Consider the following 27,441-nt stretch of genomic DNA (forward strand, 5'->3'; position numbering starts at 1 on the left):
GCATTTTATACTTTTGCCTTAATTGTTACAATTATGACACCAAAATGAATACAAATATTACATTTCCAAGGGCTAGGCTTATGTGTTTTTAAAATAAATAGGAGGAAAAGAAGAGATTTCTCCTTTCACTAGGGTGACCATCCGTCCCGCTTTGTGTTGTACCGCACAGCATTTTCACCCCTTGTCCCGCACGTCGCATATTGAGAAATTGTCCCGTCTTTTGGTTTTTAATTATCATATTAGGAAAACATGCATGCATTCTTTGACTTTTTTCATTTTATTTATTCTTTTTGCGGCATAGTTTTTCCCCTATATAGCCGTTTTTTAATCCTATCCAATGGTTGAAAAGAAAGGAGTAAATATGGTCACTAGTCAATCGAAATGTGGAGCGGAGTTGGAGTTGGACTTGGTCAGAACTGTTTCAAAATTAAAATAGTTATCTGCATGATGCCTGCTGCCTTTAGGGCCAGTGATGTTGAATTTAAATGGCATGTAAAATAAAGACATGTTATGTTACATTGTGATGTAATGGTGTTTTCTGGAAAGGACTAAAGAACAAAGTATTTTTATCAGCTGAAAGGCAGAATACAAATGTTTTTATTAAGTTAGATAGACATAATATAGCAGCTTCAGGCTGTGTTTTAGTGTTGGTAACATGTCCCACATAAACTTAGTTCACGAGTTCACACTTACAAATAATCAGACAGTAAATAGTATGCGTAATAGTATGCGTATTTGGCATGCTGTCCGAGGAGAGGGCTCCGAGCTCTGTATTTTGGCCCGAACCCAGTATTCCCCCCGTATTCTAATTAGGAAAGTAACCAGGCAGGTATGAGGAGACGGGGTGGTGGAGGGATGCTGTAAAACTGTCGAGGAATATGGGTGAGTTGACCATGTCTAATATATATATATTTGCTTTCACTCATGCTGATTGGGTAGATATGTTGATTACTGATTGCTGACGTGATGATTAGTCAGATTATTTGAACGTTGCTCCTCCCAAATTTTGTTAATAAAACATCATTAATCGTCCCACATTTGGTTTGTTTGATAGTGGTCAGCCTACCTTTCACATCTCAGACATACTTATTTCATGGATGCAAACAGGTAAGGGGGTAAAAAGGTTTATTTATTTTTTATTACCCTATATGTCCAAAACTGTAATTTTTCAAAAATAACATTTTGTTGCAACATTTTAACAAAATCAACATTTGGTTAAAATCTCATGTATAGCAAAGTGCTATACAGGATATTTAAGACAATAGTGGCTGATTAGATGTTTGCCACATCTCAGACCTCAAATACATAAAATATTACCCATTATAGACATAGTTTTTAAAGTAAAGAGTGAAGGAAACACTATACAGTACTTATGAAACAACCAGTACTTAATGTACCCTTGTAAGTTCACAACAAGTACCCTTGTAAGACCCCCTCCTCCATAAAACCACTTTCTCATTGGATCTATGCAAATCCCATGGGTGACCTATTTTGATCTCAAAAAGGTGAGTTCTCACTGAAAGGTGAGGAGTTTGCATCTATGTTATTGCCACTGATCCATTTGCTTTGTACAAAGTGTATCATGCAGATTGTTTTAGCCAATCATACCTTTTCTTTTACGCCTTTTGCCAGGTTTCAAGTTTTAGTAGGCACTGCCACACAGAAAATAGTGCATGACAGACATACAGCGAGGGGCCACAGACATTTCTGACACTGGAATCCCCCTCGTGTCCATACAGACGCCCATTTCACTGGCGCCCCCTACCGGCCATGCGCTCAACAGCAGGAGGGGCTTCAGTCCAGCAAAGAAACTTCTCAGGACTCAGAGGAAACATCAGAAAGTCGCTCGCGCTCGCTCCAGAATGAACTTTTGGGACTTACGTCGGTATATAAAGGAATACGATCTCTCTCTCTTTTTTTATAGCTAAATAACATTTACCGCTTGATACTTTTTTTTTCATTACCACGGACAACGGATTTGTTTAGTAGGCAGCTGCCTTTTTTCATAGTTTCAACGGACAGCATTGGTCGCTTTGCTGGGGAAGAACTTCTTCAGTGTGAACCGCTTTCCTTCACAAATGTCTTTATAATGGAGGAATATGCTTACTGTGTTTCAGCCCTTTACAGTTAATGTTTGTTTTAACCGTTGAATATCCGCAGATAGATGTTTGCCGGCGCCAGCTGAGTCTATTCCATGTAGATTTTGTACAAAACATAAAGTCAAGTTCTCTGGCACTTTAATGAATACATCAGGTGGTAACTAACCGTGTCGAAGTGTGAAAGGATGGCTGGCGTGGTGCGCACCCTGAGCCGGTGTCTGCTGCCCGCTGAGGCCGCTCACGATGACAGGAGCAACGGGAAAGAACGAGCCCGCGAGCGCGATGTGAACCAGGAGCGCGAGGCGAAGCGGCGCAGTCGCGAGATAGATGCCATGATCGCGCGCGAGAGGCGCTCGGTACGGCGTCTGGTGAAGATCCTGCTGCTAGGCGCCGGAGAAAGCGGCAAATCCACATTCCTCAAACAAATGAGGATCATCCACGGAAAAGAGTTTGACCAGAAAGCGCTGCTCGACTTCAGGGACACGATCTTCGAGAATGTCATCAAGGTAACTTTTTCATACATGACAGTTTTGCACGAGTTTTTGTTGTTTCGGGCGTCACAACTGTCCGTTTTGTCAGTAATTTTGTGGATTTGCTGCCTTTTAAATTTGTCAATTCAGTATTTATGACAAATTTGATGATCAATAATATTGTTCATTCATACAAACAACTTAAATTAACTTTAAAAGCGGAGTTGACAAGATAGAGAAAAGATTAATCAGTTGTTCAAGTTTGAATTAATGTTAGATACATTACTTTTTAGTTCATATTTGGTCATCATATGTCATAATTTCATCATAAATATATATATAAAAATTAGTTAAAAAGATGGATGGATGAACTAACCAGCATCCTTCCAAATAAACTTTAATTTAAATTAACTTTACAGTGGATATGACTAGATCAATATATAGAATACTTAAAGGGTTAGTTCACCCAAAAATGAAAATAATGTCATTTATTACTCACCCTCATGCCTTTCCACACCTGTAAGACTTTCGCTCATCTTCAGAACACAAATTAAGATATTTTTGACGAAATCTGATGGCTCCGTGAATCCTGCATAGCCAGCTATGACATTTTCTCTCTCAAGATCCATTAATGTACTAAAAACATTTAAATCAGTTCATGTGAGTACAGTGGTTCAATATTAATATTATAAAGCGACGAGAATATTTTTGGTGCGCCAAAAAAAACAACAAAATAACTTATTTAGTGATAGCCGATTTCAAAACACTGCTTCAGGAAGCATCGGGTCATAAATTAATCAGTGTATCGAATCATCTGTTCGGAGCGCCAAAGTCACGTGATTCGACACAAAAGATTCATTATGCTCCGAAGCTTCATGAAGCAGTGTTTTGAAATCACCCATCACTAAATAAGTTGTTATTTTGTTTTTTTGGTGCACCAAAAGTATTTTCATCACTTTATAATATTAATATTGAACCACTGTACTCACATGAACTGATTTAAATATGTTTTTAGTACCTTTATGGATCTTGAGAGAGGAAATGTCATTGCTCCCTATGCAGGCCTCACTGAGCCATCGGATTTCAACAAAAATATCTTGATTTGTGTTCTGAGAATGAATGAAGGTCTTACGGGTGTAGAACGACATGAGGGTGAGTAATAAATGACAGAAGTTTAATTTTTGGGTGAACTAACCCTTTAATTATTCAAGTTAGTAATTTAACTTAATGCAACTACTGCATTTATAATCTTAAAGTAACACTGTTTTATCGCATCAAAATTCAAAACGTCTTAAAATGATGTTGCCTCAGATTTAGTTATTCGAAGGTCACCAAGGACAAGTTTCCTTGCCAAACCTCCCTGTTTCCTGCTGAGACAGGCACTTTTGTCACAATAAGATAAACATGCTCCTCAAAAATGAGAAACATAAATAAATGCATTTTTGCATTCAACATAATAAATACTTCCTCAGCGTCTGTGCTTCAGTCATCAGAAAGTGCTCACATGAACTCCCATCACATGTACATGATTCCTCTAAGCCCGTCAAACATGCAGACTCACATGAGTTGCTATCAAACCAATTTTCTTTCTTCATATAGGCCTATATCTAGATGTCCAGATCAGTTTATTAGGCTTCTTAGGTTTCTGGACACCCAAGCCATGTGAAAATGATCACTTTTTGTATCCTGTATCTGACTAATTCATTTTGCTTTTAGTCATGTGATGGTTTTTTTTTAGGCGTCTGCTCTACGGCAAAGCAAAATCCATGGGAATTATTCTTGGGTCATTTCCCTATAAGCACGTCTGTTTAAGATGCCTGTGTTTAATAACAGTGGCTTGACTCACAGCACAGAGTTAACGGGAAAAGAGTGAAAATGCGTCCCAGAATGTGTGTGTGTGTGTGTGTAGATGAGATGGGCCTGGGGCTTGTTGGAGTTGGAGAGGAACATCAGGAACAATGTTTGGCCTTTCTGGTAGAAACAACTTTTTTACAAACCTGTAATCACAAATCAGCATCTTAACATTTGCAGGCTGGCAAATGTTCTCTCGTAATTACCACAAGACTAAGCTTAGCTGTCCTTACAATTAAGCAGTACATTGAGTCACTTTGTTTTGTCTAGGTTCATCCCTTGCTCTGTAATGAACGGAGAGACTGTGTCTGACTTGTCATTGTGATCAGCTCATGTGCTTCTGAGCTCACGTGTCTTTGGATGTCTCAATATGTCCTGATAGAGAAGACTTCTGTTATTCTCCCTTATCTGTGTACTTTCTGCTTTTGTTTCTTCCTCTCTTACTTGGTTTCACATTAGGTTTGGGAAGTTTACTGATGCATCTGATGTGATCATAGTGAAGCCTTTGAGATCGGCTGCTGATAGCACAAGACATGCTCTAATTACAGCCTACTTCCATGTTACAACAGAGATAGAGAAGATCTAACACTCTTTCATGTTGTTCAATACGTCTATGTGCTTAACAAGCAGTTGACTGAGTCAGAATTTTTCTCTGGTGTTTATTTATAGTAGAGCATGTCCTTTGTTAAAGAATCATAGTGTTGTGCATTTTCTTGTCATTGTCGTCTTTTTTTTTTTTGTTGCTTTGATTTTATGTTAGATGAGCTGAAATTATATGATCAATGTCATGATGCTCATTTTTTGTCTTATCTAATAATTTATTAAAAATACTGCTCATACAACAGGCAGAAACATGCAGAAATGCAAAACAGGAAATGATATCATAGTGAGGACCCCTGCAGACTTTCATGATTGCGTGTCAAGGTCAGTGAGTCAAAATATCTGTCAGTTTTACCTTTTTGACAAGGCCGGGTTAGTTCAGGTTGTAAAATGTCCCATAATGTAATGATAGATTACGAATGAATAATTACCTTGAAAAAGATTTCCTTGCCCAAACCTGCTTGTTTCCTGCTGCCACATGCATTTTTGTCACAAGTAAAACAAACATGGTCCACACTATCGAGAAACACAAATACATGGAATTTTTTCAAAGTAATCAAAATTTAAACTCAAGTTTTCAAGGTATAAAGAAAACATTATGGTTTACTTAAGTGGTCGCCAACCCGTCGATCTTTATCACTGTTCCAGTAGCTCGCGAAAATAACAGTTTAATATGAGTACAAAAATACATTACATTTCTCCAGTCTTTGTACTGTATTTTTGTATTTATTTTATGTTATTTTCTGGAGCTACTGGGACAGACAGATAAAGGTAAATAGCCCACATTATGTCTGAGGGTGTAAATGGCCGTTAACAAGAGGCCAGAGACGCTGAAGACGGATGCGAAGAGGAGAAAATTCTGTAGCAGGCAGAGCAGCTGACTGTTCACGATGCTCGAAATAGAGGAAGAAAATAGTGAATTGGGGGCGAGTGATTATGAATTCATCTCTAAAAGGAGACCAGTCTTCAGGAAGATTTCGATGGCAATGGCATTTTATTTTCCTCTTAGCTCCGAATAAAGTAGCTAATTATTAGCGCATTTCAGCTTTGTTTACAGCGGTAACCAAGGAAACGCTGTATCACTGCTGCTCCATAAGCGCCACCTGCTGTCAGAGAGTGAATCTGCGTCTCATTCAGCCTGCTGTTTTCGTTTCATGCTTTTTTTGTGTGTGTAGCATTTATAATTTCACAAAGATAAAGTCAGACTGTTCTGTTTTTGCTTTAAATCTTGAAATTAAATCTAATTCAAATAAACTGCTCATGCAACGTGCGTAGCATCTTTGTTTGGATTGTGATTAAAAGCAGTGGTTCCCTCTTATTTGAAATGGCTATGTATTTTTGTTTATTATAATAATATTAATAATAAATATCTGCAACCAGTATCAGAATCTGCCAATTTGCTTGTAAAAATAAAAAAATAAATCAGAATCTACATTGACCACAAAAAAAATACTAAATACAATCTGGGCTGTCTTTTTCTATCAAGTAGATCTTGTCTTTAAAAAAGGTCGAGGTCAAGGATCTTGGGCTTAAAAAGGTTGGTGACCACTGGTTTACTTGATGGTTACACCACATGACATTTATCATCAGTCATTACATTTTAGTTTTTAAAATTGCTAACAAAGGGGACCTATAATGCCCCTTTCACAAGAAGTAATATATATAATATTCTGGTGTCCCCAAAATGTGTCTGTGAAGTTTCAGCTCAAAATACCCCACAGATCATTTATTATAGCTTGTTAAATTTACCCCTATTTGGGTGTGAGCAAAAACACAACATTTTTGTGTGTGTCCCTTTAAATGCAAATGAGCTGCTGCTCTGCTTTCCAGAAGAGGGCGGAGCTTTAACAGCTCGTGCTTCGGTTGCTCATCAACAACAAAGCTGGAGAATCTCACGAAGCCAAAATGAGGATTGTCAGTAACAGTGTTCAGCCTTACATTGTTCAAACCGGAGTCAGACACTGATGGAGAGACTCAGGAAGAAGTTACAACTTTTAGAATGAAACTGGACGTTTCTGAAGGGTTAGTGGATAAATTTATGTAGTTGCTGTGGAGTTGATTCAACTCATCGACTAGCATGTGCCGTCATGTTAATCTCTTGTGTAAATCCAGTGTTGAACTGACCCTCGTTTGTGAAGCAGTCTGGTGTAAAATGACGACATGGTAACAACACTCTACTACAACAACTCTTCCTCTTCTCTAAAGCAGCCCAACATGGCCTCGCCCCCTTTGTTGCGTGTTCTCGGGGGCGGGGTTAATGTAAATTTTAGGGTTAGTGATGTCACTACCTCAGGAAGAAGCTCGTTGTAGCCCCTACCAGCCATTTGTTGTAGTCCTTAAAAAGTGATTTCTCTAAAAGAAAATATCTCCTTTTGCACTGAACTTTGAGCGTCCTAACTTTGCAGATGTTGTTTATGATCAAACAGCAACATTACACACTAACTAAAGTTTAAAAAGTGAAATCACAATCAACCACCCCTTTAAGTTTTTCAAACCAACTTCAATACAAAATGCCTTTTCAGCTCTACTGAACACAAATATGTCTGTATTCTGGCAAACTATGATGGTCATTTATTAAGCGGGAAACTGAAATGATAAATATTCCTATCCTTGGTCTTGTTATCTTACCCACAGTTTGGTCAAAAGCAGTGCTGCCAGATCAGAGGTCTGGCTCAGTGGAAGAGTTTTGCTTTATATGGAAAAGGTTGTGTTTCTCAGGACGTCAGTGCAGAGGTCCATATGTTCCATCTCCCTGATTCTTGTCCACCAAACACTCACGCATCCTTCCCAAAGCCAGTGAAATGTTCTTATGTAAGCGTTTGTCCATAGTTTTCAGGACAAGAGTGACTCCAGGAGACCTTGTCGTACAGGGACATGATTGAGGCACAGCTAAAAGATTCATTTTGTTCGAATGGGACTGATTGCGATCAGATCCTCTTCTAACCCCACAGAGGACCTGGGGGAGCAAAGCTGCAGAACTGAGCTTTCTTTGTGTAGATGATGTCATCTCAGTTTATTTTCAATAAGACCCCTTCACCACAAAGTAACTAGTACTTCTGATCTCTTTCATTTAGCTTCAGAGGCAAACGTTGAGGTCTGTGTTTTGGAGCATCTATGTATACTGTATATGAGAACTTGAAGTGAGTTTTATGACTAGCTGCACTAAACGACCTAAGTGTATGTGTTGGCACTGATTACATGGTCCACTCACTGCCCTGCCAGTCAAGTGAAAAGAGCAAATGGGCATGAAGAATGTGCCTAACGATTTGTGTTTCTGAATGGTTTGCCATGGCTTCTTGTCACCAGTCACCACGCTTGGTTTCATTAACTGTAGATGTCAAAAAGCTGTATGAAACACATTGTGTAGATTTGAAAAACTTAGATTATCAGGGTTTAGGAAGAAAAAAGAAACAAAGGCCTATTTACACTAAAGACTCGTTCATACTAAGTACAGTAATGATAACTATATTAGTGTTCACACCAATACAGTGACAATATTTATTAACTTGCCCAGGTGAAAAAAAAGTACACTTCTATAATATACTTAAAGTGCTCTATTTCGTGCACTAATTTTGTACTTAATATACTAAAAATTGCTCTGAAGTACTTCTGAAGGAACATCTAAGTGTACTCAACTGTGCTATTTTGAGACACCATGAAATATGAACTAAAATGTGCTTTTAATATACTATCTCTGTATTTAAAAAATATATTTAGCTAACACTTGTAGTACACTATGGGTTCAAATGTACTATAAGTGGTATCTAAATAATTTTTTTTAAATACAGAGATGGTGACTAAAAGCCTAAAATGTTTGATTTTATGGAGCTTCTAATGTTGAGTCAGAAATATATATATATTTTTTTATCAACAATTCATACAGTTATCCTTAATTCATACAGTTAACCTTTACTGGGGCAAAGTGTGTTAGCAGGGCAAATGACCAGTAAACGTAAAGCACGTGATAATGCATTATTTCACAGTCCAAAAGATGTTTGAATTGGACGCTGAGCTGGAATGGAGACCTTGTTTGTCAGCGATGAAGTCAAGGTCAGATTGGAATAGCTCCACAATGGTGGTCTCTATGGGCTCTTGGTATCGCACAGTCCACAGAGCCAGAGGAAATGCCTCTCCTCAGTGCAGACAGCGAATGCCGCAAACAATGGCGATTCAGTCGTGCCATCATCTCCCCTCTGACCGTTTGTCATCACGCTGTTGTTCAGCCCATCCCTCTGTAGGCTTTCGGATGATGACAGTGTTGGTTATGTTTGTTTCACTGATACCAATTTGGAGCAACCCCAGTCCAGACTTTTCCTCAGGGGTGGAAACAACATGAGCACATAATTGCAGAGGTTAACCGTCGTGTGAGCGACTCTCAGCCTACGTGCCGATCAAATTATTGGTTATTTTAAAGATAACGTTATCTTCATTTCAGCCACTTTACGGTGGCAAAAGTCCAGGAGATAGTCCTCTCAACTACTTCCAGATCCTTCCATTATTCCCTTCTGGTATTACATCACCATTTGCCCTCAGCTTGTAGAGGTGATCTGCAAAGGATGTAAATATTTTTACAAACAATGATTATTTTTAAAGACAACCTTGTAAGTTAAAATCAAATTTGAAATAAATCCTATATCATCATCCTCGGGCATATTGTACGTGATTTGTCAGTGCACATTATTGAAAAAAAGGGGTATATATAATTTAGGTCTGATTTGCTAACATTAGTTGATGCATTTACTAACACTGGCTAACGACGAGCAATATATTTTTATAGCACTTAACCTTTGTTAATGATTAGTAATAAAAATGCTCGTTCATTTTAGTTCACAGTGCATTAAGTGATGTTAACAGATACAACTTTTGGGCTACACTTTATTTTAAGGTTTACAGTCTAATTATACTGAGTAAAAATAATCAACTATACATGTACTTACTATAGGTTTAGGGTTAGGGTGAGGGTTTGGTTTAGGGTTAATTGCATGTAATTCTAGTTAATACTACAGTAACTACATGTAACCTAACAATGACACTGTAAAATAGTGTTACCAACTTTTGATCTTAAACATGTATTTTTGAAAGTAACTAAGATTAATAAATGCCATAGAAGCATTATTCATTGTTAGTTCAAGTTTTTGATGGTTTGATGATCTGATCCAAAACCAGATGGATAAAATCAAATCCCATCCCATACTCTTTCCCACTGGATGTCATTTGATTTAGAAATATGCATTACAAAAGCTAAATGTGTTGTGAGTACGGCCTTCAATGTCCAGATAAATGATTTGATACACCACAGTCAGTCTTTGCTTTCCTGTCTTGTTGTTGCTAACCCACTTTGAGTAGGTTGTGTAATTTATGTCTGGGAATTTATTACTTCCTAGATCAGTTAGCTATCTGTTCATTGCTGTTAACTCTTTAGTGGCCCTTTAGAAAGCTATCTTTGATGGTAGAGTGAATTAAAGTCTGACCTGAGACTGACATGACGCGTCGGGACACGATAAGATCTCACCTCTGTTTGGCCCCTCGTACCCCTCACTCATCACTCTGACCCTCCAAGAGTCAATTAGCCTTTTGCTAAGCTCTCTTGTGCAATGGGACACCACTGGCAGTGAAGCATTTCCTCTGTTTACTACATCCTTGAGAAAATAGTTGCGGTATTTAGTAACTGCTCAGAATGTGTTTTTGCTCCGTCATCCTAAGGAGAGCGTGTACGGAGGAGCAAAGTACCAATAAGTTGTGCCACGCCGAAAGGTTTAAATTCACGCGTCCTGTTTGCAAGATGTTTGCGGGGGAGGATACAGGAAGTAGCTGAAGGGTGACACAGGGAGCAAGCATATATCAAGCCCATCTTCCTGTGTGATAAATCTGAGAGTTCCTCTGTGGCCAAAGTCTTGGGAGGCTCCTTCACAGGCAGCTTGTTTATGGCAAAGGAGTTGTTGCTGATTTAGCTGTGGTTGCTCAGCGGTGGGGAACCCATGAGCGGCTGCCTGGATTGCTCCCCACATCTGCTTATGCTGCGAAATCACAGCACTGCCATTACCACCACTGGAGTAATTACTGCGCTTGACACGCAGGGCCCGTCTAATGCGTGTCAGATGAGGACCGATGGTTGGGATTCGCTGTCAGCGGTGTCTCTCGACAGAAACCAATATCCCTGAATTTCATTTTTGCTCTTTGTTGACCGAACATTCAGGAAATCCCCTCCTTTTCCAACAAACAACAAAGAGAATATCATGAATTGTCTGTTTTAGACTTCAAAATCTCATGGTAAAGTCTGTGGCTTTTTGCTGAAGACTTAAAAAACAAGATGCCATTCAAAACAAACACACAAGGCTTGTTTTCAGGAGGCATTCAAGAAACACTAGGAGACATACTCACGGCGAGGTGAGGTTTTGGTGGTTTTCAGAGCTATTTTTGGGACTTTGCCACGACTCAGGAAGAGATTGGAAGCCCTGCAACTGACCTCTCTGCTGTGATAAAGCCGCCTCACCCGCTCTCTCTCTCTCCTCTTGCCCTGACTGTGTCGACGGATCCAGCCAAGGAGGACAGGAGGATACGTCTACGCTTCCCAGATAGTGTTGGCCAGAAGTAGGTGAAAGGTCAGAGAGGGGGCCTCTTGGAGACAAATAAAGGCAGAAGTGTGACTGAGTTTGGCCCCTAGGAAAGTACCCTGACAACCCTGAACCAAAGCACACTATTAAGAGCATTAAGCGTAACCAGCAGGGAGGCCTTAAGCACGAACAACTGTTTACATTTGTGAACTGTTTGATGGCTTGGGAAATCTTGGGATTTGGGAGGTGGGGGAAATATGATGGATTTGATGGAGACGGCCAGACTAACAGGACTGTACCACATTCATTTCCTGTCGCTGACCCGCTGTTTTATTGGTTTTGTATTGTATGCGTCTCGTATACAGATTCCTCGTACATGCGGACAGACTAAGAGTCTCTGTTGCCTTTACGCCCAGCCCAGTGACCTGTCGTGCTGGAATGGCATTAAACGGACTTGTCCGGGTCACTGGGTCAAATCCCTTGAAGCACCTGTGCCTGAGGGACCCTTTATCTTCTTTGGAGGCAAAATCTGACTGGCGCTCTAATTACTGTAGCATACGTTTGCCTGGGGCACTTTTAAGTGCTAGTGTCGATGAATCATACGTGGCCCTGTAGAGCACAGCGAGAGGACTAGGACCTCCTTCTGGGACTCTGAACATCAGGATGTTATTCCAGTGCAACAAAAGGAGGGTGAAATGTGCTGCAAAGCAGGATTTTGCCTCGGTTGACAGTATTGCATTTATTATCATGAAAAGTCAATTTCCTTATGTTACATTTACAAAGCGTCTCATGATATTTCTGCTCTTCCACAGAGCCCAACCTTCCTGGTTACTGCCAGAGGCTCAGTTCAGGGGTTTGTGTATTCAGTGTTATGCTTGGAACAAGTGAGGAGGCTCATCGCGGAAGTTTAGTTTCAGTGCATTTGCTGTCCTTAACAGGGCTTTCTGGAGATGTTTTCATTTTTGGCTTCAGAGTTGAGTGTTTCAGGCATAGGCACAAATCTTGTCATGACTGAGCGGCAGCAATCTGAGCTTCTCCCAAATGCAGTACAAGGACCTTTCAGATTCGTCACTGCAAGTCTCAACTGAGAGTGTATGTAAAGAGACCATATTCGTGACTTTTTTTTTACCCTGAGGTACAGTTATAATGCTAGGCAAAACTTGCACCAACAGTAGTAGTTTTACAAAATGTCCTTCCCTCTCTCTGACACTTTCGTTTACAATCAAACACTGTCCACACCAACATAAATGTTCAACACACAAATTCACTTGCGATTTGTCACTTCAGACCAATATAGGTAGTTCATGCTGCTGATCTTCAGGGCAGGCCATGTTGCTGAATACTGAATTGGCAATGGTATGGGCTCACAAGTATATTTGTCTACACCCTTTTTCAAGTAATAAACCCTTTTTACTTAAACATGAGTTGGTAACTGGTTTGAAACTGAGTGTGGAAGATTTACAGAGGCAGGGTTTTAGCATGTTTAAAGTGTTCTGTAGGCAGGGCTTGACATTAACAACTGCGGGTGGATTTCAGAAGTGGTGTGTAACAGTCACTTATACTAGCCATTTTGGCGAATTGAATTTTATATAGGCCTATAATATATACATTTTTTCAATTGTGGTCTTTTAAAAAGACATCTGAAATAAACTAAGTGCAATGTTGTCAAAAATATAAATTTTTTTGATTGAATATTGAGATATAAATATATAATTTGCTCCAAATGAATATAGTTGGTTGCAGGACATGAATTTCAGCATGGGATTGCGTGTATTGAGCATAATTTTACTCATTACTGCAGATTTTGTGATCGCACCCAAAGTGTGTGTACATAAACCCGCATCTCAGTACTAAATGGAGTTCTTTTTCACTGCTTATTGCTCTTAAACAGTGAAATACACACAAAATAATGTCAAAATGCTGGTCTTGGTGAGTTTTCATGTCAGGTAAGTTTTAAGTGAACGTAAACAGTTGAGAAAGAAAATGCATTTGTAACAGTATATAATAGATCTGTGCATCAGGTCTTAAAGTGACAGCAGCCTAATATACCTGCTGCCAAATTATGAGATAATATTAAAAATATCTATAATGGTAGTTTTTCTCCTTGGTATCGATGTCGAAATTGTGACCAGTGAAATGCTGAGTGGCTAGTGACTTTGGAAAACCATTAGCCACAGTGGCTGGTGAGCCACTGTCTGTAGGTAACTTCAAAACAGTGCTCCTATCTATGTTTTGTCTCCAAAAGAATTGCTATATCCAACTTCCTGTTACAGAAGCTCAGCTCCAGAGGACCCACCCTTGACAAACAAACATGGTATTCATATCTATCCTTCTCTTTGTCTTTTTTTTTTTTCTCAAAGGGGATGCGAGTACTGGTAGATGCCCGAGACAAACTTGGTGTTTCCTGGCAGAACTCAGAGAATGAGAAGCATGGCATGTTTGTGATGTCCTTCGAGAACAAAGCAGGCATGCCCGTGGAACCCTGCACCTTTCAGCTCTACGTCCCCGCCCTGCAGGCACTCTGGAATGACAGCGGCATCCAGGAAGCCTACGGCCGACGGAGTGAGTTTCAGCTGGTGAGTGTAATCACAATACATTTCCTGACAACCTGTGCCATCTGGATAATCTTACTCTTCACAGGAAGAGCCACACTGTTCATGGGTAGTTGGCAACGAGTATTCTCATAAAACAAATAATCTATTATTTACCTGGGGTTAGAGGTCTGAAACCCGACCCGAGCCCGACGGCCCAGAAGAACTCCTGGGTTTCGGGTCGGGGTCGGGTTAAGGTTTCAGGAATAGCTTCGGGTTCGGGTCTGTAACTGAGAAAAACTATTTAGGCTGTTATATAAGCCTTGCATGCTGTCTTCTGTGTTTTGCTCAAAAGAGCGTGCGAGAGTGGGAGCGCATTTATAATTCACATTTATATATTAACGGTTTTGCGCACGTGTTCCCGCTCTTGTGCACTCTTTCGGTCACAACACGGCACACGACACTCAAACCTCTAACTATGAGTGCGATAAGGCAAAGAATTACTGAGGGAAAACTTATTACAGTGCCAAATGATGCAGGGAAATCAGCACAACGAATTCTACCGAATAACAGGTGAGCCAGGGGATAGCACAAAATTATACACGAGCCTCTAAAATTACTGACAATATGCCAATAATGTGTGTGTGTGAAGTGAACGACTACTGAGAGCAGCCACAAATCAAATAACCGCACTGTCGTCTCTGTCTCAGAAATCAGAGCTTTGTCAAGAGTAGGTCTAGTGTAAAATTCTACATCATTTTATATGTATATTTAAATGTTTTAAACATTGTATGACATCATAGACGAATAAGTGTAAACTTTATGAATGAAATGAGTGCCAAGCGCACTCGGAATAAATTTAACCAGCATTTATTAATAAGCATTGAATGTATATGTGAAGCGATCTGGGAAAAGTCATCGGATGTCGCGATGGAACTTTTTCAGTAAAGTCAAAAAATAGGTTGGATGTAATTTTTTTGTCAAAATTGGGTTTTCATTAAATTATCATTCCATAACATGTTGTCTATCATCTCTGAAAATGACTTGGCAAAATTTGCCTGTTAAGTGCAGAAAAATAGTGATTTATAGTGGCAAGGCTTTTTTCTTTCTTTAACACACCCAGCGGAGGTAAAAAAAACCAAAAAAACACCATAGCTTTCTCTCTCAACACTACAAAGACATTTCACCTATCAAAATAAACCACACAACATGTAGAATGAAGGTGTATTAATGCAAATTTCCCACCAGTCCTGTATAAACTATGGCACTCAAACATTTTTTTTCTAATACAACGTTATCATGAGAAGGCGGAGCACAAGAGAACGACGGAGCTATAATGAACACAAGTTCTAATTATGTGTTTATTAGAGATTGAATTCAAATCAAATGCTATACTACTTATACATACTACTTCTGAATATATATGGTTCAGATTACTCAAATAAATAAAGGCGCCCTTAAGATATGGAGCTTGGGTGTCATCTAGTGAAAAAGTTTGGTACTGAGCCCAAACGAAATCTTACTGAAAGCTCATTTTTGAAATATTTCAACCAAAAATTTGGAATGTTGACATTTTCGGCTTTTATTTTCTTGCAGTTTAAAAGTAAAACATGCTTTGTAATATATTATTATAAAATATAAACAATTATATTTTTACACTTTCATAAACCTTAAATTTCTATAACTTTTTTTTAATTTCACTTTCATAATTAATTTCACTTCTACAAAAATCTGACAAGTGTCTTCTTTAAAACAAGACCAACCGTAGGTCTATATTCCAAAGCACCTGTTTTTCTCAGAATTCCGTTCCTGAAAATCAGAGCGATCAGACGACTTCAGATAACAATAGATAACAAAAACAGATATAGAAAGGGCTTTCATATGGTATTGAAACCTATAAACCTGCTACACTGCTGCTGAGTGAAGATACATGTAAAAATGCACACGAAAACAGTGAATTGAATTCAAGCTGCTGCGAGGAAACATACGGAGAACCCCCGAGCAGATCTAGGCAGGTGGTGCTGGGGAAGGTGGAGGGCTAGCGAAATCCCATGGCTTGGCAATGACTGATCCAATTCGAAGTCAGGAATAAATAGGTTACCTAGATAGTACAAATGAAAAGATTGAATGACCAATCGGCTTTAGATGAACCAGTCAGCTGCTCATAAGAGTTTTATGAATGAACTATATATTTATAATTAAATGATTTCTATTTCAATGTTCTTTTGAACTTTCTATTCATCAAAGAATCATGAAAAAAATGCAAAAATTTCCACAAAAATATTAAGCAGCATTGATAATAATAAGAAATGTTTTTTAAATCAGCATATTAGAATGATTTCTGAAGGATCATGTGACACTGAAGACTGTAATATTACCATAATATTTACTGTATTTTTGATCAAATAAATCATATATTTCATTTCTTTAAAAAAAAAAAAAAAAAAAAAAAATCTTACCAACCCCAAACTTTTAAATAGTGGTGTATATTCATAAAATAATAAATAAAAACATTGTGTTAAATAAAATACTTACTGACTATTCAAGGCATACATTTTAATAGTATGTGTGTTCCCTGGGAATCAAAACCACAACCTCTACCAGTTGATAGTCAAGAGGGTACGGGAAATGCAGCAATATTTCACTGTCATTTAGATGAAAATCGTTGGCCTAGCTATTAAAGCTAGACTCTGGGAGACCTTAATTAAACCTGCTGAGTGCAGAAAAGCAGAGGAAGCTTGACTTATTTATGTGCATCTCATCTCAGCATGTACGTTGCCACAGGACTTTAATGAGTTCAGAAGCTGTGCACAGGAGTCTCTCAAACTTGAATCGCTCTGACTGTGCGCTGGAGCGATGAGAATCGCATACACATCTCTGTCACAGCACCTCTGGATCTTTATGAATTTTTAAACTTAGTTGAGAGTCCTGAAGATCTAGGTCAGTGGTGCAGGATGGAGGACAGGATAGACAGTGAGGAAACCTGTGAGGAAATGGCACAAATTTCCCTTCATGCATGAGATGGTTTGACGACTCCACTGCTCACGTTTTTCATAAAATCTACTTTTAAAGTGTCTGAAGTATCTCATAGATTATTTTGATGAAGTAGCTCCTGACCTTTTGCTGCGGTCATTCTCATTTCAAAGGCTGAGAACAGACGGCTGTAATCCGCTAAATCAAATTTCTGTCTTTGGCTCTGAATGTGATGAGCTCATTTGTGGACAGAGCTCCACCCCCCAAACCCCTTGTCTTTTTGTTTCTTCTTCACAAGTGAGTTTGCATCATCGGTCCTTGCTACTGTGATGAAACACAGATGGTCCTGATTAAGGACATGTTCTTCAAAAAAGACAATTTACTTCTTTGGATAAAAGATATTCGACATATTACTCAAGTTGGACAATTTATTGTGTTAAAATTTGACAACTTCTTAATTAAAGTCACAATGATTTTGTCAAACTTTAATTGTGACTTTAGAAAAATCTGAAAACTTTAGAATAAATTAGTGGTCGAATGGATTTTTTTGTATTGACCAAGTTCAGTGTTGATATCTATAATGCTGATTTAGCCCATAATATAATTTACGTATAGTAGATAATAATATTTATACAAAATGCTGCAATTATTTCAATATTTAAAAAAAAAAAAAGAACTGATGATGGCCTGAATGACTATTTATACTACAGTATTCTAATATGGATTAGAAGAAAATTATATATTATATTAAAGTTTTATGGGAGCAGATAAAGCAGAGTGCTGTTTTTTTTTCATTTATTTAATTGAATAAAGTGAACCGATGTCAAGCGTTGTCTGTTGTCTTTTTCCCATTGTGGGAACAGAATAAAAAGTAAAGCCAAGAACCAACAATTCAGCACTTTAATGAAAGATAAAACAGTCTATTATAGGGAATTTGAAACCCAGTCCATCAAAGTGATAGTGATTATGAATAGAGTCAGATCAGGAAAATTAGTGAGAACAGAAGAACTAAGAAACATTCAACATCTAGCTGGGTAAGCTTTTTTAAGTGTTCTTCTGTCATTCTAAAGCCATTAATTGCATATTTCTGCTTTAATGAAACATGCGTGTGACGTCTATGGAGTTTGACCTAGCTGTTTTTTAATTTCGGTCTGTCACATGAGTCTTTTGACCCTATAAGGGTCATTACGCTGAACTGGCCGTTGGGCCAAAGGTTTGGTGCCTCTGCCTCCCTCAGTCTCTTTTGTTCTCTATACTCTGTGAAGGCCTGTTTGTTTGCGAGTCCATTCAGAAGCCTGTGAGTGGGAGGACATTACAGGGCTCAGCCTGTCCAACTGAGTAACTCCTGTTCCCTATCGACCAGAGACCCAGCATTAACCCTGTCCTAAAAGTCTTAGTTTCTACCCCAAACAAAAGTGAGCCTGTGGAAATGCTTCTCTTTTTTTCCTTTACAGAAAGATCTACATGCTATTGAGACCATAAACTCTCTCTCTAGATCCCATAAATCATCTCCAAACAGTACATAGGGTGTGTAGTACACTGCAGGGTCCAAAAATAAGAGACCACAGTCACCACACTGAATCTAATTGATTCAGAATCTGAATTACACCACAACGATTCTGTATTTTGAACATTTAGTACCAAAGAAATGTTATGATAGGAAATGAAGAAATATTTCAGTCATTTAAGTAAATTTGTGACTTTGGTCAGATGTTGCAGAAGCTCTTTGGATCATGTCAAATCATACTGGAGAATATGATCATCAGGTTTGATACAAACTTGTGGAGTTCATGCATCTCTTTGTGAGGAACTTGGCCCGCATCCCACCAGTCTCTGCTCTGTTCCTTTGGCTCTTGGAAGGATTGTGGTGGTGCGAGGGCGGTCCTTCAGCTCTTGGTTGTAGTCTATTAGAGGATCTCTTATGGGAAAAGTATTGGCATTGACTATGAGAAACAAGCATAAGACTTTTTGTCAGCATGCAACCCTAAATTAATGTCAGAATTCCGTAGGACCATTAGATGTGATAAATGATAAGGGATTGTATTTAGTTGGCTGAATGGATCTTGGTGAATTTGTGTGATTTGAGTTTAATGGTTGAGTGATGTGATTTGTGCTGGGATGTAATTTCCTTCCACTAGCATTTATATGAGGAAAATTTAACGGAAAACTGGCTTTAATGTGTGTGAGAATAGCACATTAACATACAAAAAAGCAAAGAAGATGGACTGGATCCATTGTCAGTAAGGCTGCCAAAATCCCAAGACTCGCGGTTAGCGGGAAGGCGGCTCTGGTCATACTGTGATTGGACGCAAACGTTGCTTTGCTTGAAGGCTGCGGAGAGTTCATGGACAGGAAGTCTGTATTGCTGCTTTTTTGAAGGCTGATGCTGTTGCCCCTCTAAGAAACCGCACTAGATCTCACGGCCCAGACCAGCAGATCTGTCTGAGCAGCGCAGCTTCACAGCGGTTGAGTCAGAGCCATCGTAAATTCCTTCCTGACACACTCACCATAATCTTCATGTACAGACAAAAAAGGGTGGGTCGCTTGTATATCAAGTAATGTGAGACACTGTTGAATAATCTTCTTAAAACTTCTCGCATATTTTTGATTTATAGGAAAGTTTAATACGTTCCAAATTAAGGTATTTGGTTTGAAACTGAAAATAAAAATTGAGTAATCGCAATTTTACTAGGATTGGCGGAAGGGTCCATAACTGGGTGATTCTTCCAAAGATCATGCTTCGTATTTTGGATCATATTTATTCTCAGTATCAACAGAAAAATGGGGCATATTTTGCACAGAAAATGTAGCCATTAAGACCTTTTTTTTTTTTTTTGCAGTGAGACATTATTTTTCACTACAGTAATGCAGATTACAACAAACTACATTACAACAAATAATTTTGAAATATGATATATATATATATTTTTTTTAATTTTATTTTTATTTTGAGTTGGAAATGAAATATACGAAAGCCCGTTTCCATAAAAAATAAAAAGGTACTTGTTTCACGATTGTGACTTCCCAAATTTAACTTTATATGCTCACAAAGTAACTTTTTATCCCACAATATGATTTTAAATCTTGTAATTGCGACTTTATCCCCTGGTTCACAGGCAAGGATTAAGTTAGTCCCAGACTAAAATGTTTTAACTGAAAGCAACTTGTACCGACAGAGCCATTGTTTTGTCTCAAGATGCACACCAGTAATGTTTTTTTTTTTTTTCTAGGGTATGTTTATAAAAGTTACTTAAATACCTAAATTGAACTAAGGACTAATCCCGGCTTAGTCTAAGCCTTGTCTGTGAAACCGGGCCTATAACTCACAATGTAATTTTATATCTCACAGTGTAACCTTATATTGTAAGTGCGACTTTATTTAAATATAGAATAAATATACATAATATACAAATCTCATTCTGATTCTGATTCTCATAAATGTGACTTTGTCAGATTACTTTTTTGTAAACTTTATTTCACAATTACCTTTTTTACTTTTTACAGGCATAGAAATGTGACCTGGATGTGTTCTTGACATGTTATAAATATCATGATGATCAGGATCTGATGAATGGATTCCAAAGCGTTTTGTAGCACATATGTGAGAGTTTTGTCAGAGGACAAGATCTATGTTTCTTAAATTTTTGGTTTCTTAAGTAAAGGCCCAGTCATATTTCATCCATGAAAAGCTGCCTCAGCCACTTAGGGAAGCTCGCTGGGATTTGCCAGCGAAAGAATCTGCAGGAGAAGTAATGATGTCTCTTTGTAAGAGTGTGTAAGAGAGGGAGGGCTGTGTCATTTACACAGAAAACCTTCCCAAAGGATAGTGAGGCTTGTCCTGCGAGCTTCAGCACATACAGTATAATCACACAGAACATGGTTATATGCTATTCCATTAGTCAGCCTGTTATCTCATGTACACAAAGAGCAGAAATGAAGACATTTTTCAGATTTCACACACCCGCCCCGCATAAAAACATTTCAGTTCGTGACCCAAGAAAGATACCCCCGCTGCTGCCCAAGAGCTGGGCGGCATTCAACATTCCTCAGGGAGATTGATGTTGCTGGGATGTGTCTTAAATTCCTCACGGCTGAAAATAAGATGGGTGCTCGTAAGCTTCCTGTTACCCCGCTTTTTCTATACGAGATGTTTTAAAGAGATTCCTGGCAGCAGACTGAGCGGCCGTGCTGTGCGTATAGTTACCCAGAAACAACAATTTTAAGGATGATCTTTAATAGTTTACGATGCCTCCTGGAGGTCTCATCAGGTCTGGGCCTGCCTTGCTCTATTTTTCTGTTTCCACTCTGTAAATGTGGGGACCATTTGAATTGTTTGATGGTCTTAGAGGGCCAATCCAAAATATATAAAGCGAATCCATACAGAGGAAGGGTGTATTTGTTTACTGAGCGGGTTAGGAGCGATGGCTTATAGCAGAACATAAGCCGTCCTCAGAAGAGCTGGAGATAAGCAGAACAGCTCGCATTCCTGAGCAGCTGCAGCGTAGATCTCCAGAGACCAGTCCACCTCCCCAATAACACACTCAGCCTAGACATCAGCACAACACAAACACAATGAAAAAAAGCATAACTAGAAGCCAATGCATGGCTATTTCTAGTACTACTACTTATATATGTTTATTTGGTTTTCTGCAGATTTTTTAAAGGAATGGTTCACTCATAATGACAAATACATTAACTCACCCGCATGTCGTTCCAAACCCATTTTAAAAAACTAATGTGGAACACTAAAGGAGTATTTAACAGACAAGTGTCTTGACGTGCTTCTTTGAAAATATGCAAATGGGAATGATTTGGAAAATGGTGGGAAAGTGCAGCTTTAACGTTATGCTAAACTTCTCCTTGTATGTGAGCTCCTGCAAACCAAGTTGCATCAGTTGTGCTTAAGTTACAACTTGGCATAATTGCGATGTAAAGGGGCACTAAGTTACAACTTGCACACTATTAAACTTATTTGAAACATATGTATTTAAGTATGACTATGTATCGTATTTCAGTGGAAACCGTTTTACTGTTATTTACACAAGGCAAAAGAAGTAAAAATCAACCTTAACAGGATCAACTTTAATTCACTGTTTCAACACAACTTCTGATTCAACTTCTTATTTGAAGGATGCTATTGTCCGACTAAGCAATTTGCAAGAAATTTTGATAACACTTTATTTTAGGGTCTTTTAACTAGTTGCTTATTAGCATGCATATTAATACAATATTGGCTGTTTATTAGTACTTATAAAGCACATATTAATGCCTTATTCTGCATGACCTTATTCTACCCCATTCTTAATCCTACCCCATACCTAAACTTAAAGGTGCAGTAAGTATTTGAAGTACGCTGTCGGACATTGTTGATATTTGAAATCAACCCAAACAAACACACCCCTCTCTTCATTGCTCCGCCTCCAAAACTCACACTCCAATCCTAACCACCCTGCTCTGAGTCGGTCTCGAACCCCGGCCCGATCGCTGCTGGCGAATGAACTACCAATGACACTAAACACTCATTCTCTAGCGGCCGTCAGTATCCAGGCATAAACCTTCATTCCAGTGATATGCTTTTGAGCTCTTTTGTATTGTGTCCCATTTCTTCTTCTGCAGTTTTTTTTTTTTTTTTTTTCCTTCTTATTTTCAAATCTCCCTCTTGCTCATTCTCTCTCCTCCACGTCATATGCCCCCTGATGCTGATTGGTTAGACGTTTGTTGTTGGACTCGGCCCGACTAACTTCCAAACAGTGGATTTGAGTCCCCTTCTACAACTACCTTACTAACTATTAATAAGGAGTAAATTAGGAGTTTATTGAGGGAAAAGTCGTAGTTAATAGTGAATATGTGTTCCCTATACTGCAGTGTTATCGAATTATATTATTATTATTATTATTTTTATTTATTTATTTATTTATACAAAATGCATTTTTAGTACTGCCCAATTTAATGTATTGGCGTTAGACAGCAATGAAAATGTTTAACACTAAAAATGTAAACACGTGCCCATTTTCATATTATTTACAATTATGTTATTTCATTTTGTAGAATTTTTTTTTTACATTTTGGATTTTCTTTGCTTCCAATGGAGGCAGTATTCTCTGTAAAACTGCCTTGAAATAATATTTATACTTTTAAAGAATGAAACGAATAAAAATGGATTGAACATCTTTCTTTTCAGGTCTATACAGCTAGCTCTGTCACTCACGAAAATCATGTTTATTGCCATCAAGTTATAGTTTTATGTAACAGCTTTAGGAATGTGCCCAAAAGTGCAAATCTTACTGGTTGGCCAATTTTATTTGCAGTGTGATGGAAAAGAAATACCTATAATAAAAAAAAATCCATTCATGCAAATGTTCATGAACAGACATATTGTTAAAGGGTTAGTTCACCCAAAATGTAAAATTATGTCATTAATGACTCACCCTCATGTCATTCCACATCTGTAAGACCTTCATTCATCTTCAGAACACAGTTTAAGATATTTTAGATTTAGTCTGAGAGCTTTCTGTCCCTCCATTGAAAATGTATGTACGGTATACTGTCCATGTCCAGAAAGGTAATAAAAACATCATCAAAGTAGTCCATGTGACATCAGTGGGTTAGTTAGAAGTTTTTGAAGCATCTAAAATACATTTTGGTCCAAAAATAACAAAAACTATGACTTTTGTGTTCCGAAGATGAACGGAGGTCTTACGGGTTTGGAACGACATGAGGGTGAGTCATTAATGACATAATTTTCATTTTTGGGTGATCTAACCCTTTAATTCAGAGTAAAATGTTTATTGCACCAAATTAGTTTTTTTTTTTTACACCGAACATTCATCTTGGTGTGAACAAGCCTTAATGAGTATAAAAAAAGTTCACTGTCAGCATTGTACAAAGAAAATATTTTCCAGATGAAATTGTAATCATTTTCTCATACATTATAAATACACAATTTTATACATTTAAAGCTACCAATATCCTTTAGGAAGGCGGTTCCCTTGCATGCTTGGGTGTCCTTAGCAAAAATGTTAAAATTGGTTTAGAACGACCACTCAGCTGAATAAATGACAGAATTTCCATTTACGATTCCTTTAAATCCATTGAATCAATGAAGTTGTATTTTTCATAGAGATCTCATTGTGGATATCTTCCAGTTTTGGCTTGCGACATCTTAATTTGTATCGGCACCTCCCTATACTTTGTGCTTTTGTCAATCCTCTCTTCTTGTTGAATCAATCTAGATTCTCCCTCCAGCGGATGTGGTTGTGTTTACTGCTGAGCGTTTGTGGCCGCTAAGGCAGAGTATGCTTAGTCAATAGTTGCCTGGTTTTTACACACTCTGTAATTAAAGCAAATCCGCCTAAGTGTGTGTGCAATAAGCAATAATATAAGTGCTGAGCTGTGGGAGAACTTTTCTCGCCGAGTCCCGCCACTCCTTTGGCTGTGGCCTGGGTAAATAATGCCTTATTGTTGCTCGGTTAACTCCAGGTCAGCGGGTAACACTCTCCACCCCGGAACACAATCAGACATATTCACACAGCTGGGATATAGACACTGTACTGGGACATTCATAGCAGAGTCCACTTTGAAATGTATGAATAAATGGAGGAAACCCAGACACAATGTCATTCATGGTTCAGAGAGGGTTACGGTTCATTACTGCAGTTAATCGGTAGTGGCAAGATTGATGAAGGCACGCTGACCAGATGTTTTGTGGGTTTTGGCCGAGATATTTGCCGAGATCACTTCCAGAAAACATTTTATTAATTCCTCAGTTTTTTACATTTTTTTTATTTACAGAGAGCAAGAAAAAGCACATAATAAGGCAGATGTAGACATTAGATAAATAGCTTTGCTACTAAATGGCTTCATGGCATTATTGCTACTTTTAAAACTCAATTAATCACTGAATTGTTTCACATAGCTAATCTATAAACATAGCTTTAAAGCAGTTATAATACTTTCCCTGTTTTAGGTCATCCGGGAATCAGATGAAAATAGACATGTATATTTCACTATGTTTGGATATCTGTTATGTAACACTTTTCCAAACACATACTGTAGTATTGGTGGAAATTTTTTGATGCTAATATTTGATGCTTCTGTGCTTCTGAGAAAAGAGGCCCATCATCTCCTGTGTGTCTGTGAAGAATTTCATAGTTCGTATAACTATTGGCGGAAGTACCCACTTTTTTGCTGTGTTTGAACCACAGGAACTGGGAACGATTTTAGTTAGAAATGGGGGGAGAATATAATTTTTAAAAAGCTCTGTACACAATGTTTACATATACTTAGTCCACAAACGTTGATGTTGCTGAATGCAACACTTAAATACTGTCAATGTTGGCCGACTTTTGTCACTTCAGAGTTCCTAAAGGCGTTGCAATTGCAACAAGGAAAATAGCACTAGGGGAAATGTAGATCTTGAGGGACCGCACTGGTTGCTAGTTCTTATATTGCTAGTTAATATCTCAATATCCTTATTTACAGTTTTGAATCAAAAAATTTTGATCAGTTTCAAAAATCACTGTTTGTTGCGCTAAACATTTTTGAATTTGCATTTATTTATAGCCACTGTTATCCAAAATGAATTAAAAATAAGAAACACTAAGACACAAACAGTTCATTTTTGTCAAAAAAGATCATTTATAGACCTTGACATGCAATCCAACATCTCAAACAGCAGTAAACTCAATGTTCCCAGATTCCTATCATTCCTTCATCCCCTTTCTTCCATCTTTTCTGGCCGTCATGTCTTTGCTAGCATCACTATAACCCCTCATTTCTCAGGAGGCATAATGGAAGTGACAGGGCAGAAAGGCTTTTGACTCTGAGAGGTGTCACTAGTGCATTCAGCCATATTTCTTCGACTGCCCTGTCATCTGTCATGTGCTATCTCTAGACAGACTGTCAGGAGCGATAAACGCATGCTCATTTTGGCCTGCTCCTCCAGTGTCCTATCTGTCTGTCTGCCCTATCTAGGCCATTATAGTACAACTTAGTCAAAGTACTCCACAGGCATTGCTGAGGTTTGATATGACCATGACAAACACTTCTATTGCCTTGACATTCCTAGGCTGGAGATTATACACCTAAGTGGCCTATCAAGGTTATTTCACTCCTTATAATGGAACTGAAAGGCTTGTGCATGTGTCAGCAGGTGGTTTCCAGTCTAAACACCCATTCATAACAAGTTTAAAATAGCATAATTTGATAATTCCTTAAAAAAAAAAATCTTTCCATGATGATTACATGTTTATTATTTTCGTCTTAAAAAAAATCTAATTGTTGTTGGTGGTGGTTGTTGTTGTTGAGTTATGTGTAATGTCAATGATATAGACTGGAGATTTCAAGCTGTAAAAAGAATTTTTTTAGTCAAATTTTTAGTTGATCAACTGATCATGAATCATTCATAAATTGGTTTTCAAGTTCATCTCACTGTCTAAGTGATTCGTTCACAATGGTTATCAGCGAATAACAACTTAAAGGGGACAACTTATAATGCCCCTTTTACAAGATGTAATATAAGTGTCTGGCGTCCCCAGAATGTATTTGTGAAGTTTCATGCCGTTTTTGTGTGTCCCCCTTCAAATGAGCTGCTGCTCCCGGCCTGCTTCTAGCTTTAACAGCTCACGCTTCGGTTGCTCAACAACAACAAAGCTGGAGAATCTCACGCAGCCAAAATGAGGATTGTCAGTAACGGTGTTCAGCCTTACATTGTTCAAACCGGAGTCGGACACTGATGGAGAGACTCAGGAAGAAGTTACAACTTTTAGAAAGCATCTGGACATTTCTGAATGGTTAGTGGATAAATTTATGTAGTTGCTGTGGAGTTGATTCAACTCATCGACTAGTATGTGCCGTCATGTTGTAAATCCTTTTGTGTAAATCCAGTGTTGAACTGACCCTCATTTGTGAAGCAGTCTGGCGTAAAATGACGACATGGTAACAACACTCTACTACAACAACTCTTCTCTTCTCTAAAGCAGCCCAACATGGCCTCGCCCCCTTTGTTGCGTGTTCTCGGGGGCGGGGTTTATGTTTTATGTCACTAACCCGGGAAAAAGCTTGTTGTAGTCCCTACCAGCCGTTTGTTGTAGTTCTTAAAAAGTGATTTCTGTAAAAGAAAATATCTCCTTTTGCATTGAACTTTTAGCGTCTTAACTTTGCAGATGTTGTTTATGATCAAACAGCAACATTAAACACTAACTAAAGTTAAAAAAGTGAAATCACAATCAACCACCTCCTTAAATTTTAATCTGTTTTTCACACAATGCTATTGTATGACTTCAGTAGACTTGGAAAATAGTCATGTTTGTCACTTTTTTTGTTACTTTTATGGTGCCTTTTAATGGGGCGTTATTGAAGCTCC

General features: G+C 38.3%; 1 protein-coding gene across 1 annotated transcript in view; it reads left to right on the forward strand.

Moving 5' to 3' along the window:
• Window positions 1-1,744: 1,744 nt before the first annotated feature.
• gna12a (guanine nucleotide binding protein (G protein) alpha 12a) overlaps window positions 1,745-27,441 on the forward strand; it is a 39,029-nt gene continuing 13,332 nt past the window's right edge. Inside the window, exons 1-2 of the mRNA XM_048192672.1 lie at window positions 1,745-2,605; window positions 13,935-14,150. Coding sequence (XP_048048629.1) covers window positions 2,285-2,605; window positions 13,935-14,150 — 537 coding nt within the window. The 5' untranslated portion in view covers window positions 1,745-2,284. The remainder of the gene's footprint in view (window positions 2,606-13,934; window positions 14,151-27,441) is intronic.

Source organism: Megalobrama amblycephala, linkage group LG1, assembly GCF_018812025.1.
Source record: "Megalobrama amblycephala isolate DHTTF-2021 linkage group LG1, ASM1881202v1, whole genome shotgun sequence".
Lineage (NCBI taxonomy): Eukaryota > Metazoa > Chordata > Actinopteri > Cypriniformes > Xenocyprididae > Megalobrama > Megalobrama amblycephala.